Source organism: Monopterus albus, unplaced genomic scaffold (assembly GCF_001952655.1).
Source record: "Monopterus albus unplaced genomic scaffold, M_albus_1.0 scaffold249.1, whole genome shotgun sequence".
Lineage (NCBI taxonomy): Eukaryota > Metazoa > Chordata > Actinopteri > Synbranchiformes > Synbranchidae > Monopterus > Monopterus albus.
In genome coordinates, this window is record NW_018128129.1 from 597,211 (window position 1) to 609,653 (window position 12,443).

Here is a 12,443-nt window from a genome sequence, read left to right on the forward strand (position 1 = left end):
CATAACCGGGCATGGATATTTTTCTTTGTGCAAGGACACGTTGAACTTCCGGTTACGAATTTCCGAATTAAAGGAATCAGCAGTAGTTTGCCAAAACACATATACTGTATAACTATATAACTGGGCTCGGCCGAGATGAGCCAGGCTTGCACTGAATCGATCACTTGCAATCGCTGCACAATGCCTGCAGTTTACTTTTCGGTCGGGCGTAGATGCCGCATGAACCACTTACGGTGATGCGTCAACGCGACCGCCATGATTGTACAGGGACTCAGGCCTTCAGAATCAGAGTCCGTTTTATTGGCCAGGTGTGATGAACACACGAGGAATTTGACTCTGGTACACCGGCTCTCAATATACAAACGGTAAAGCAGCATAAGGATGTGTAATATAACAAAATAAGAAGTATAATAGCAACAAACAGTGCAAACAATGTAGAATAAGCAGTATAAATAGACAAACAATGCAGACAACAAAGGAATATTCGTTGAAATGAGATAAATAGGGATAAAAACAGAGTACTTAAAACTAGAGACCTGTACAAGTCTGTATAATCTGTACAATGTATATTTACAGGTATTGCACTGAGGTTGAGTTGTACAAGTTATAGGTCACATTAAAGGTGGCTAAAGTTCTGGAATTATTTATCTTGGTCTCGTTTTTTTACATCACAGAAACCTGGCATTTTAACAGGGGTGTGTAGACTTTTTATATCCACTGTATGTGATGGTATGCTGCTGACTCAGCATCCACACAATGAAAACAAACCCCAAAAGGAAAAGCAATGGCAAATGTGGTTTGTAGTAATGTGGTTTAATACTGTAGCACTGGCTGCGGGGTTAGTACTTTGTGTGTGTTTAAACTCAAATGACAAAATACTTGATTTAAGAATGGAGTTATCACTGATAAAAAAGTCTTTCCTACAGTAAGTTTAAAGTCTAAGTGTAAATCCTAAGACCACCCCAGTTTCCATATCTTATTCTTATATAAAGGTTTTTTTTGTTTTTTAATTATTTTATAAACTGCTGGCAATATTCTTTAAAAACTTTGAAATTCTAAACTAACATGGGTTTGAGCAGCGCTTGGACATGGCACGGGTTTGTAAAGACAGAACCATATCGGGGTCTGTGAGGGCTGAAGGTTGATTTGGTTTCATTCCAAGACAGCCAGATGTTAAATAACCACTTAACATGAACTGCACTTAGAAAATGTATTTATATATATTCATCTATACACATAATGTATGATAGTATGTATATGTTTATATAGAAATCTATGCATACTGCAGTCCTTTCACAGAGGAGAACAGAACCTCATCAATATTAACACAATGACAGAAGCCAGACATTGTGAATTCATGGACAGGGAACAAAAAGATGGCATCACAAAGACATCTGAACTCCAGCAACACATCACCTCCACTCCACTCCAGCTTATTCTTTAAATAACAATCACTTCAGTGATATTACAATCATATTTTATGCAGAATAGGCCTACTTCTTCACTTTAACTATACTCAGCTATAGTCTGTACAGTTTTATGAAACAAAGCTTATTCAAGCAAGTGGGAATTACCACTGACTGAGAGACAGTTTCTGTCGTCCAACTGTCCGACAGCAACAAGTGTCTGACGAAGAAACGCAACATGACTTGGGTCAAGTAGGACAGCCGACGCTGGAATCCAAGATAGAAGTTATTTTTCTTTAATTGAAACAAGTCCAGATGACACTGGTTCAGTGTTTCTCTATTGCCACTGATCGCTAAGCAATCATTCGATTTGTCACAATGCCCAAATAACTTCAAAAAACTGACCCGCAGCTGGTTAAAAACACAGCATTGCACATATACAGCCTGGACCAGATTCACTCAAATTAAACAACATTGTCTGATCTGTCTGGGGACCACACTGGGAGGCTGGGACTTCAAGCAGCTTTGCACCCACATTCCTTTTACTGTGGTCTGCTTTTAAAGAGGATTGTACCTCATCAGTCATTCAGTGTCTGGGGGTTTTTGTGTTTACAGCTTCCCCCTTTATCACAAGCACAGCACCTATTCAGATTATCATGTGCCACTGAAAAGACTACACACGTCTCTATTCCTCACTATAAAGCTCAAATCAAAAAGCAGACACATATTGCACTATGAATGCAAAAATACCAGTCTACACTATACAGGAAAGTGCTTCTAATGTTTGTACAGCTGCAAAAATACAGTGTGCTACACACAAACACAAGAAACATACATCAATCAAGTGTGTCTGTATGAATGCATTACCATCACACAGGCAGTTATGCCCTACAGTACAGTACAAGAACATATTATGGTCTTCTTCCCCCTTTATATGTCAGGCTTGAGCTTTAGTTTAATTCACAGACAGAACCAAAAACACAAAGCCTCATGGGAGGAGTGCGAATGTGCAGGTGTAGTTGGGCAGGAGGTGAGGTGGAGCTAGTGGTCCGTGTTGCCTCCAGGTCTGGTTGCAGGCTGTTATAGTTTGTGTTGAGGGATTCGGAGGGGTCAAGTACCCGAGGAAACTTCAGGAATGGACCTTGAAGGCCAGCAGCTGCTCAGAGTGCATATTGTTGAGCGAGCGCAGGTCAGGCAGCTTGAGCAGCAGCTTGGTGAAGATGGCCGACTCGTTGGGGTGGTTCTTGGTGATGAGGCTTCGCAGGACGCAGATCAGCGTCTCCTGAAGCGCCTCCACTGAGTTCACATTCTCTATGCTTGAACGATCTGGGGGAGTGGTCAGCCAAGGTCAGTGTTAGGTGTCTTCCTATCAACCTGACAATGGGTTTCACTTCTGTTACTTTCTCTTTAATTTTGATTCAGATTCGTGACTAAAAGGAATTCTGCCACAGTAATCTAAGTGTGATTGGTTCCACAACTGAATGAGCAGCATCCTCACAGTTTAATATACAGCCCAAGTGCACGTGTAATGGCCTTCAAAACTGTGTACTGAAAAATATGCTCTAAGCCATCAACCAATCAGAAAAGCCCACCTGCAGAGACTAGAACCACAGCAGTGAAGAGGCTCATCTCCTCCTCACTGAGGCACAGGCTGAGAAGCTTCTCACTGAAGTCAAACATGGAGTTGAGGAGGTCGCCGGCCCCCATGGCCCTCAGTGTGTCCACGCTGTACTTCTTCCCACCCAGAAAGGTTATGGTACGGTCCTTCACATCAAAGAGAGAAGCGAAGCGAACTACCAACACCTGCGGAACACATACACCGCTCCATCAGTCTGGGCTTTCTAATAAGAACTGAAAAATATCTGTGGCACATGGTTTAGAAAAATAAAGTATACCTCAAATGTGCCAGCCTTCAGCAGGCTGACCTGGTCATGCTGGGACAGGTCTCTGAAGCCTGGGATCTTCTTGGCGAACTCCACCACCTCCCTGACAGCGGGGGTGAAGCTGTGGGAGAACTCCTCCCACACCTCCTGGCCAGACTTCTCAGCGTCAATGTGAGGAGACTTGTTCATTGGACAAACCTGAGGACAGGACAGAGGAATAAAATACTGTCTCTGTCTGGAGGACACATGAAACAAATGGATCATATCCTGAAACTGACCCAGAGTAGCTGTCGGTTGACGTTAGGCTTTTACTAAGATGATTCTGTATATTGGACAGTGGATACATCTCATGTCTCTTATAAGACCGATCCTCCTTTGACCCGGAAGTTGTTCCAATCAACCAAGGACCGAGAATGTTCCAAGTCTCTTACATCAGCTTTGAGGAGCGGGGACTGAGGATACACAAGAGCATCCTTCATGGAAGGTTTTTGTAAATTGCTATGCCCCTTTATCAGAAATCACTTGGTGAATGGACACTTCAGATGAAGGAGCTGAGGAAAGGATGTCTCATGCCATTAACATTTCCTCAAGTCCTCTCTTCTCATATTTTTCTAGCACCTTATGTTGGCTGGACTACCAAATGAGGGAAATGGCAGGGCTTATAAGAGACTTGGGATGTACCCGATTGTCTCTTAATGTCCTGTCAAAGTTTCTTTTGCACTACAATGAGATGCTTGTAGTGATGAATGCACATAGCAGTTGTCAGCCACACATGGAATCCCCCCTCTGCTCTAAAAAGAGCCTTTTGTCCTATTTTAGCTCTCTCTCATTGCTCACACAGGGAAAACCCCAAGTCCTGGTATCTTAGTCCAGCACACACAAGATGCAAAGAAAACATGTGAGAAGGTGGGAACTGAGGAAACACATTTTATCTGAAGCGTTCAATCAAGCATTCCAATAAAGAGGCATGTCAATCTATTAAATACTTCCACATAGGATGGTCTCGTGTATCCTTACTCATGTCTCCTCCAGGCAGCCTCCTTGCTCTTCTGAGCAGGAATAAGAGCTTCAGGACATCTTTCAAGATGGCAGACTGGAACTTCTTCTGGGCTGAGCAAGAATCGAGGAGCAAGGATCAATCAAGTAAGGGAACTGGGATTTACCCACTGTCATTTTCAGCCACATACATCAGATGTTGTTTTCAGGTCGTTTTACTGCCCCCAAGTGGCCAAAAAAAAGTGTCATATATGACGTAAGAGATCGAAGTTACAGCACAGTAGTGGCATTGTTACAGGTCTCAACAAAAATACAGACCAATTTCCAAATCACAAAAACACACCCAACCTGCTTCATTATTAGGAAATAACAGAACTCTGCACTGTTCTATTTTTGGGGCCATTTATTTCTGCACTTAAATATTAGTTCAGTTTCTGTCACCTATTACTTAGATTTTGGCTGAAAAACAACAAAGGTCAAGGTCACAAAAAATAATGAAAAATCACAAAATTCCCATCTTTAACATGGGACATTAATTCATGTCATCTGGATCTGATGGCCAATTAAATTTGATATTGAAAACCCAATTTAATGCATATTTTCTGCCCAAACTGGCCCATAATGGAGATAGAACCCTGAAACGTTCAGGTACGATGCACAGTGTAACTGCCTGTCATACCCTAAAAGATTATCCCGATCCGGTCCGAATCAAGGATTTTAGAACACGTTTTGTGTTGTTCTGGATCTCATTTTTCACATAGGGACCCATCTGTGTGAGTGAATGCTGTGCCTTGGTTGGAGGTACATGTGTTCTCTGAGTCTACTTATTTTTTTTTTCTCATTGACTTTTGAATGGTATTACAATACACTTTAATTCCTTCATTAAGGCATGCTGTAGTGACTACCCTCATCTGTTTTTATTATCTCACCAGATGCATCCTGTTGCCTCCTCTCCACAGGGGCCAACTGCAGGCTCTGCTGGGGCCCTCTGTGGCCTGAGTTCTGAAAGCTCCGTGTGTGTAGGCTGGACATTGGCTGGCAGCACTCCTGGGCAGTCTGAAGGGGCAGTGGTTGAGGGTGTTGTCCTCTGCACCCTGAAGGCCCAGGCTGGAAGAGGGGTCCTGTGCTACCACAGTGACCAGGTTGTTGTGGCGGTTCCAGATGTCCTGCCGCTCCTCTGTCCAGTGCTTAGTGGCATTGCAGGCAGAGCCACCTGTCAGAAGGCGTGTGGAGGTCGGGGCCTCTGCTGTCAGGCTGCTCTGCTCCTGGTTGTACATGAAGGTCTCCTGGTGGGCCCTGGTCACCGAGCCGATCACCTCCTCCTCCCCACTGTCTGATGTGCTCGGTGAGGTCAAGCTGGGGCTGGTGTCCATTGCCACAGTGGGCTCGCGGTCTGAGCTGGAGTCTGACTGGCTGGAGCATGGTGAGGATGGAGAGCAGGAGGGGACAGGGCCAGCATCTTCACCCAGAGGTTCTGTGGAGCTGCCAGGCGGCAGTTTGGCAATAGGGAGATTCTGGCTGCTGTAGAGCTGGCTGTTGTTCATCATGTTGTTCACAGCACTCTGCATCTCCAGCAGCATGCGCTGTTTCTCCCGCTTAGGGATTCGGCCAAAACGCACAGCTGAACAGTGACGAGAGAATTATTTCAGAAGGATTCACTTGTATTATTTTACGTGTTGCATTATAAGTTCAACAGTACTGAGTAGTGAGATCACTCTTTCTCTTCAGTAATAAAATGAGAACTATCTAATTCACCTACCCTCTCACACTGTACAAGATTAATAATCCAAAAGTGTATTGGTAATTTAAGTTATTTTGTTATGATACTGCTAAATAATAAACAATTTGTAAAAGTTTAATATAGCAGCTGTATTCTTCATGACAACATATCAGGCTGAGGGCCAACTATGTTTACTGACTGCAATGTAGAGTAACATCCAGGCTTCGACATTTCTATATAAACAGTTTCTATATATATTCCTGAATGAAACTGGCCTATGTTGATTTTACAGGTTAATGTTAATCATCACTGTTGATTCACACAGCACCCAAGCAGGACACCTGGGTGATTCTAGCTCTGCAGAGGGTGAATCAGTGAGTGGTGTTCTGCTGAGTCAGACAGCGATGGTACTCACAGTCTCTGGACATCCCCACCATCAGGCATTTCTTGAAGCGGCACTGCTGGCAGCGGTTCCTGTTGATCCGCATGATGGGGCAGCTCTCATTCTTAAGGCACTTCTTATACTGGATGTTCTGCTGGATGCTCCTCCTGAAGAAGCCCTGCGTGTTAACACAGACAAACAGCACAGTGTGATGACATACTACACTACTGTTCAAAGCTATGGGGTTACCCCTATTTTTCCAGCTGTTATTAGTGTAATTCCACAGCTGAACACACTTGTAACGTTCTTCCTACAACTGAAATCAAACACTGTTTGAACAGACACTGTTGCGGAAATTCCCACTGATGATCTGGTAGGTCTGGACACTGTGCCACCATTCCATCAATTGAGGCCTACAGTCTTATTCTTTTCTTCTACACAGCCTGGAGGTGTTTGTGGCTCATTATCCTGAAGTAGGATGTGTTACGTTTGTATTGCTCCCATATTATGTTCAAGACAGTACAAGGGGAGGACGAGGGGAGAATAAAGGAACAAAAAAATGGTGTCAACGGAATAAACATGCTAACTATGCCAAAATGTCTCTTCATTTTCGTTGACCAAAACGAGACGAAACGAAATGTTATAACATTATTTCGTCTCGTTCAGTTGCGTTATTATTATTATTTTGCAGTATTTCTGTTTCCTGTGTCTCGCTTCAGGGGCCGCATCAGGTCGCACTGCGCAGACGCAGGTGACGTCACTTCCTTAACCACCACTCGCGGCATTATTTAGAAGACGACAACAAACAAAGTTAAGTCTGACACAGAGAAAGGGACCGATGGCCAGCCAGCTGGGGTTCGTCTATGGGAGAAAAAGAAGAAATGACAGTTGGAAAAACTTTAATTACGTAGAAGTGGAAAAGAAAACAATGTGTTGTGGGAAAAAGATGGGGAGAAATGTGGCCACAAAATGTGTATTGGATGTAGTCTTGAGTCTATAAGGTAACAATAATATAATAAGATAACCTTGTTTGAAATGGGTTTGGCTAAAAGAAAATTTTGGTTTCATCTATACTACTAGGTACTTATACTATATTGACTGGGTTAAATAGAATTGCATTACTAAAAAGAGACTAAAATACAATTTTCATTGACTAAAACTAGACTAAAATAGTCATGGATAATTCTGACTAAAATAAGACTAAAATGTCATCAGTTTTCGTTGACTAAAACTAGACTAAAAAGAGTATGAACGTGACTAAAACTAATAAAAACTAAAATGACAGCTTCACACAAAGATAAGACTAAAACTAAAATTAAAACAGGCTGCCAAAAACAACTGTATTTGTCACTGCACACTGCTCCCTACAGTTAACCAGGTCAATGTGAAGTATGAGGGGCAGCTGATATGAACTAGTTTCACTGAGCCTTAAGTTAGACCTGGGCAGATGGTTACCGCTGTGGTGGCCCACTTCAGCTCCAGCTTAGAGTCACACCACTGAGTTCCAGTGAAAATGTTTCTGGATCAGGGTCTGTGGTGTGCTCACCGTGTGCATGTATGCGTGGGTGAGTGTGAGAGAGAGCAAGCCAGCATGTGGGTGGTAGTAGTGGTGGTGTTTCAGAGAGCCGCTCTCACCTTGCAGCCCTCACAGGCATGGACGCCGTAGTGGAAACCAGAGGCCACGTCACCACAGACCTTACAAAGCAGCACCAGGCCACTGATTTCTGAATGACACAAAAACACATGAACAAAAAGCTCATGTGAATGTATTATATAATTTAAAATGAAACTACATTATTAAAACTTACAGGTATGGCATGGCACATACTATGTAACACTGTCACATGGAGTTCTTCTGTTCTATCTTCTATTGTTTTGGGGCATTTGTTTGCCTTGTGATAATGTTTCATAACACCCAGTGGCTTAATTTTTCTTTCCCAGACATTATAAAAACAGCGTTGAATGAGTCATGACAGTGTTAACAGAGCTGAGATCTGTTTATAGGGTTCAGGAATAACTTTCATTGTACATAAGCTGAATCCAGCTACCTGGGAGTTCATATGTTAACAAAGTATTGGTATATTTGATAAATGATCAACAACATAAATGACATGGGATTGTTTGTTAAATTTTAGTTACGGTACTAAAAATCATAGGATCTGTTGCTCCTCCATTACTCCAGTATAATTCACATTGTAATTGCTGTATGACCATTTCTGCCTCACACAGACTCAGCACCTACTGGAAAATCTACTTCCTAAAAGTATTCTTACTGGCTACACCAAAAGTAGCACTCACGAGAAAGTGTTCATTTCCCAGTAATACACTGGTAAGAGCAATACTTTTAGCTTCTGAAAACACGTAAGAGTGGCCGGCCATCCTACTTGTGATGCCGCCTCTTGCAGAAGAGGAGGAGCATCCGGTCTTCTGAGCCCCTAAGAGGTTTTGGCCACTGGCAGGGAGTGTGGGGTCAGCTGGCCGACCCATCTGGCGGCAGCTGGGTGAGGTGCGATGGGGTGGGGAGGATGACTGGTAGCTGCCATTGGAGGAGTCGCTGTGGCAGGAGTCCAGACTAGAGGCGGAGCTAGATGAGCTGATGTAGGCTATTACGCCTCCTGGTGTACAATGGCAGAAGAAAAATTAGCCATGGTGACAGAGACTGCAGCAACAAGAGCAACAACACTCTCTGGAGCTTTGTGCTGGAAAACGAGTGAGGATGATGATAATCCAGATTTTCTTGTCAACAACTGATCCTACTGAGTGTCACATGTATCTGAAGCATAATATATCTTATTCCTCTTTCCTGTACAGTTCCACTGTCCTCCAAAAACTACTCTAAAGTACAAAAAAAGAGGATGAGATTTCCAAAAAAAATATTAAAAACACATGAATGAGACACACTCTTGCACTGACTGACACACTCCTCTATTACCGTTAACTGTAGTTTGTTATTGACTCAATCCCACATACAGCATCCTGCTGCCCTACATACTCAGCGGAGCACCAAATGTGGATTAATCTGCACCATGATCTGCACTTGAGAGTAGTCTGCAGCATATGGTCTGTGTCCCTGTTTAAGTAATGTCTGCTAAAACCTATCCTGACCAGAAAATTTAAGAGAGCGCTGCACTTTAAAAAAAAACAAACAACAAAACTATAGATTTAAAAGCTATTATAAAAGACTTACAACTTCAGTAGGATGCAAATCAGGTGGAGCTGAGTGCCACAGGCAGGTTATGGAAGTCAAAGTATAAAGAGACAGGCTAATTCATTGTTTTTTTTTGTTTGTTTGTTTGTTTTTTACATGGAATTTCATTGACAAGAAAAATATGAAAACACTCGTCTTATCTTTTAATTTCATTTTCTTTATTTTCTACTATAAGAAACTACTAAATCAAATGAATCTTTTTTTATCTCAATTTTTGTCTATCAAACACTGTGCTCAGCGCTGTGACGTATTACTGTAGGTGGCACTCTTTTCTTTGTTCAGTCATGGAGGCTATGCCTGCTCATGCAAAATCCCTGCTTTTTGGTGAGGAACCAATTAACTTAACATAAAGAGGGCAGGTCACAATACAACAATAGCTTCCTCAGCAAGTAGGAACCAAGCAGACGGGCTGCTTCTACAACTGACCTGTTTTTTCCCCTTCAATATAGGCTGACCTGATTTCTTTGCTTGCCATTCTCAATGATTAGGTAACAGCATTGCATAATGTCAGCTTCACAAGGGTGTGTAGTATGTAGTCTGGCCTGTCCCTGTAGCCAGTCACATGTACAGCATCCATTACTAGATCTACTGCCAAATTATATTCTAAATTGTCATTTTTATTTAATCTGACAGCACAAGCACTGGTATAAAAAATATTGTTCATATTACCATGGTTTTTCACAAATATTGGTCATTAATATACAGTAATACTGAAATAATATTAACTGAACATCTTTAACAGTATGATCCATTGTTTTAACAGCAAATGTTGCATTTATCAAAACAGTTGACTTCAGTCATCAGTTCTGACCCAATTAAAAACCCACTTCAACCAGCTCAGTGAATTAATATCTCCTCAGAAAATATGCATGCCTGCACCTGTAGAATATTCCAGGAACAGTGTGTCATTACAGGCATAAAAAGGGCGTGTATGATTATGCCTATGGATTGTTTGAAGAGCACTCCAATGTCAAACCTGACAAATCAAAAAACCCTTTTCACAATAAGCTTTTAGCAAAATATTATGAATCTAAAGTGTAGTGAATTTAGCAAACCCTGCAAATTATAAAGGTTTTATGATAAACTGGTGACCTGAAGTGGCCAAACTTGTCATTTTGGTTTGACTTATTATACCCAATTTGTTAAATTGGAAAACTGAACACAGAAAAAGTGCTGCATTCATCTAATGGGAAATGTCCCCTTTTTAAACACTTAAAAGGCAAAAGGAAACCTGCTGATCTAGTTACTTAAAAAAAAAACAAAGCCAGTCATGTTCTGTCATTTGATTAGTAGGGAAATATAACACTCTACACAAACATTTCTAATGTAATTCTGGACTCCCTGAATAAAAAGCAACAATTCACATTAGGTTTCAACCTATGAAAACTGAACTGGATGTCAGTTCTATAAATATCATTTGCCCAAGGCCCCAAAACTATTAAATATACAAGAGTATTATGTATCCCATGGGCCCTGAACGCATCATAACATGCCCCCACGTGGAGCAAGCATGTTCTTTCCCAGGAAACTGGGTCACCGCGAGCTGCCGCGAAATGCGTCACGTGTATCCGCGGCGAGACCCCACGCCTGCTTGCTGAGAAAAATTATGCAATGGCCGCGTCACAGCGCCGTTCGACCAATGAGCTGCGACGTACGGGGAGCGTAAACACAGGTGCACATGGCTAGGCAGAGTGGTCCATGTGATGAGAGAGGACCGCAGTGCTGCCGAGAGCAACTTATTGGGTAACGACAGCCTCCTAGCACTCCTAACCCAGTTTGACAGGCACACATCAGTACACCCTACAGCCTTTAACAGTTCATATGTTTCATCACAATACAAAGACTGTTCAAACAGAAATACCAGAACGTGTCCTCGTTATGCCAGTATTGCTACTTGACTAAAGCTAGTTTTCACTGAACCTTCTTAAAACACTGCAACAAGGTACAGCTATTTTGGTATTAAAACTGGGTTTAAAGCACACTTACCAGCTTTGGTCGACTCCATATCCTATGAGCTGGGGGGTCTTCCTCCTCTGCTACCTCAGTAGTGAAGCCGTTTTTCTGTTTTAGTGCTCAGCAACTGAAAAGTCGCTGATTGATCCCGGTTAATAAACTGACCGTAAAGCTACAACATTTAAATGAACGTCGCTTAAACCTGATAGAAGCTGCGCTGGCTTGTCAGCGATAGACTCGAGAACATACTAAACCATCGAGTTTTCACACCCGTTTAAACGACACCAAAAGGCTAGTTTATCGTGCGCGCCTCTTTCTACCACGAGAGAAAACCACAGCTTATCTGTTTCCTGTATAATTTAGCTATATCTAGAAATATTTCGTGTTCCATTCAAAGTTAATACAAGGGAAAAGGTGCATTAAGGGCGCAACTCCAGTGGTAGGAAGGGCTGGTTTTGCAGTGGCTGTTTCGATTTGCGAATGCGATCAGTGCTGTGCAACCATGTGACCCAGGTCGTCGGCTCCTCCCCCTACAGCCCTGCACTGGTGTCAGTGTAACCCACTGACATACTTTCACCAGTCAGTGAACGAAGACAGGCGGAACATACGCCCTGTTTCCAAAAAAGACAAGTGCTTTACAACATTCTAATTACGGTACTAATTATAATTTTGTATGAATCCCAATATATTCTTGTACTTTTTATTAAAGTAGGGCGAACTTAAACTTAGAAACATTTAATGATATCTTTGGCAGGCTTTTCTAAACACAGACAAGTTTCCATTCATTCCTACATTTTTCCTATTTAAAAGTTAGTCATTGGCTTCATTCTTCCATTCAGAACTATGTTTTCCTCTTATTGTATGGATGCTGATTCAGCATCCATACCATGTTGTC

At 42.2% G+C, this 12,443-nt stretch overlaps 1 protein-coding gene across 1 annotated transcript; it reads right to left on the minus strand.

The window, feature by feature from the left end:
* Nucleotides 1-1,202: 1,202 nt before the first annotated feature.
* On the minus strand, nucleotides 1,203-12,076 carry nr1d2b (nuclear receptor subfamily 1, group D, member 2b). Its single transcript, XM_020620819.1, has 8 exons — nucleotides 11,582-12,076; nucleotides 8,772-9,002; nucleotides 8,023-8,111; nucleotides 6,421-6,565; nucleotides 5,215-5,906; nucleotides 3,302-3,487; nucleotides 2,999-3,209; nucleotides 1,203-2,732 (listed from the first exon to the last, which is right to left on the minus strand). Exons 1-8 carry the CDS (start codon nucleotides 11,598-11,600, stop codon nucleotides 2,536-2,538), a joined length of 1,770 nt encoding a protein of 589 aa, XP_020476475.1. The 5' UTR covers nucleotides 11,601-12,076; the 3' UTR covers nucleotides 1,203-2,535.
* Nucleotides 12,077-12,443: the final 367 nt, after the last annotated feature.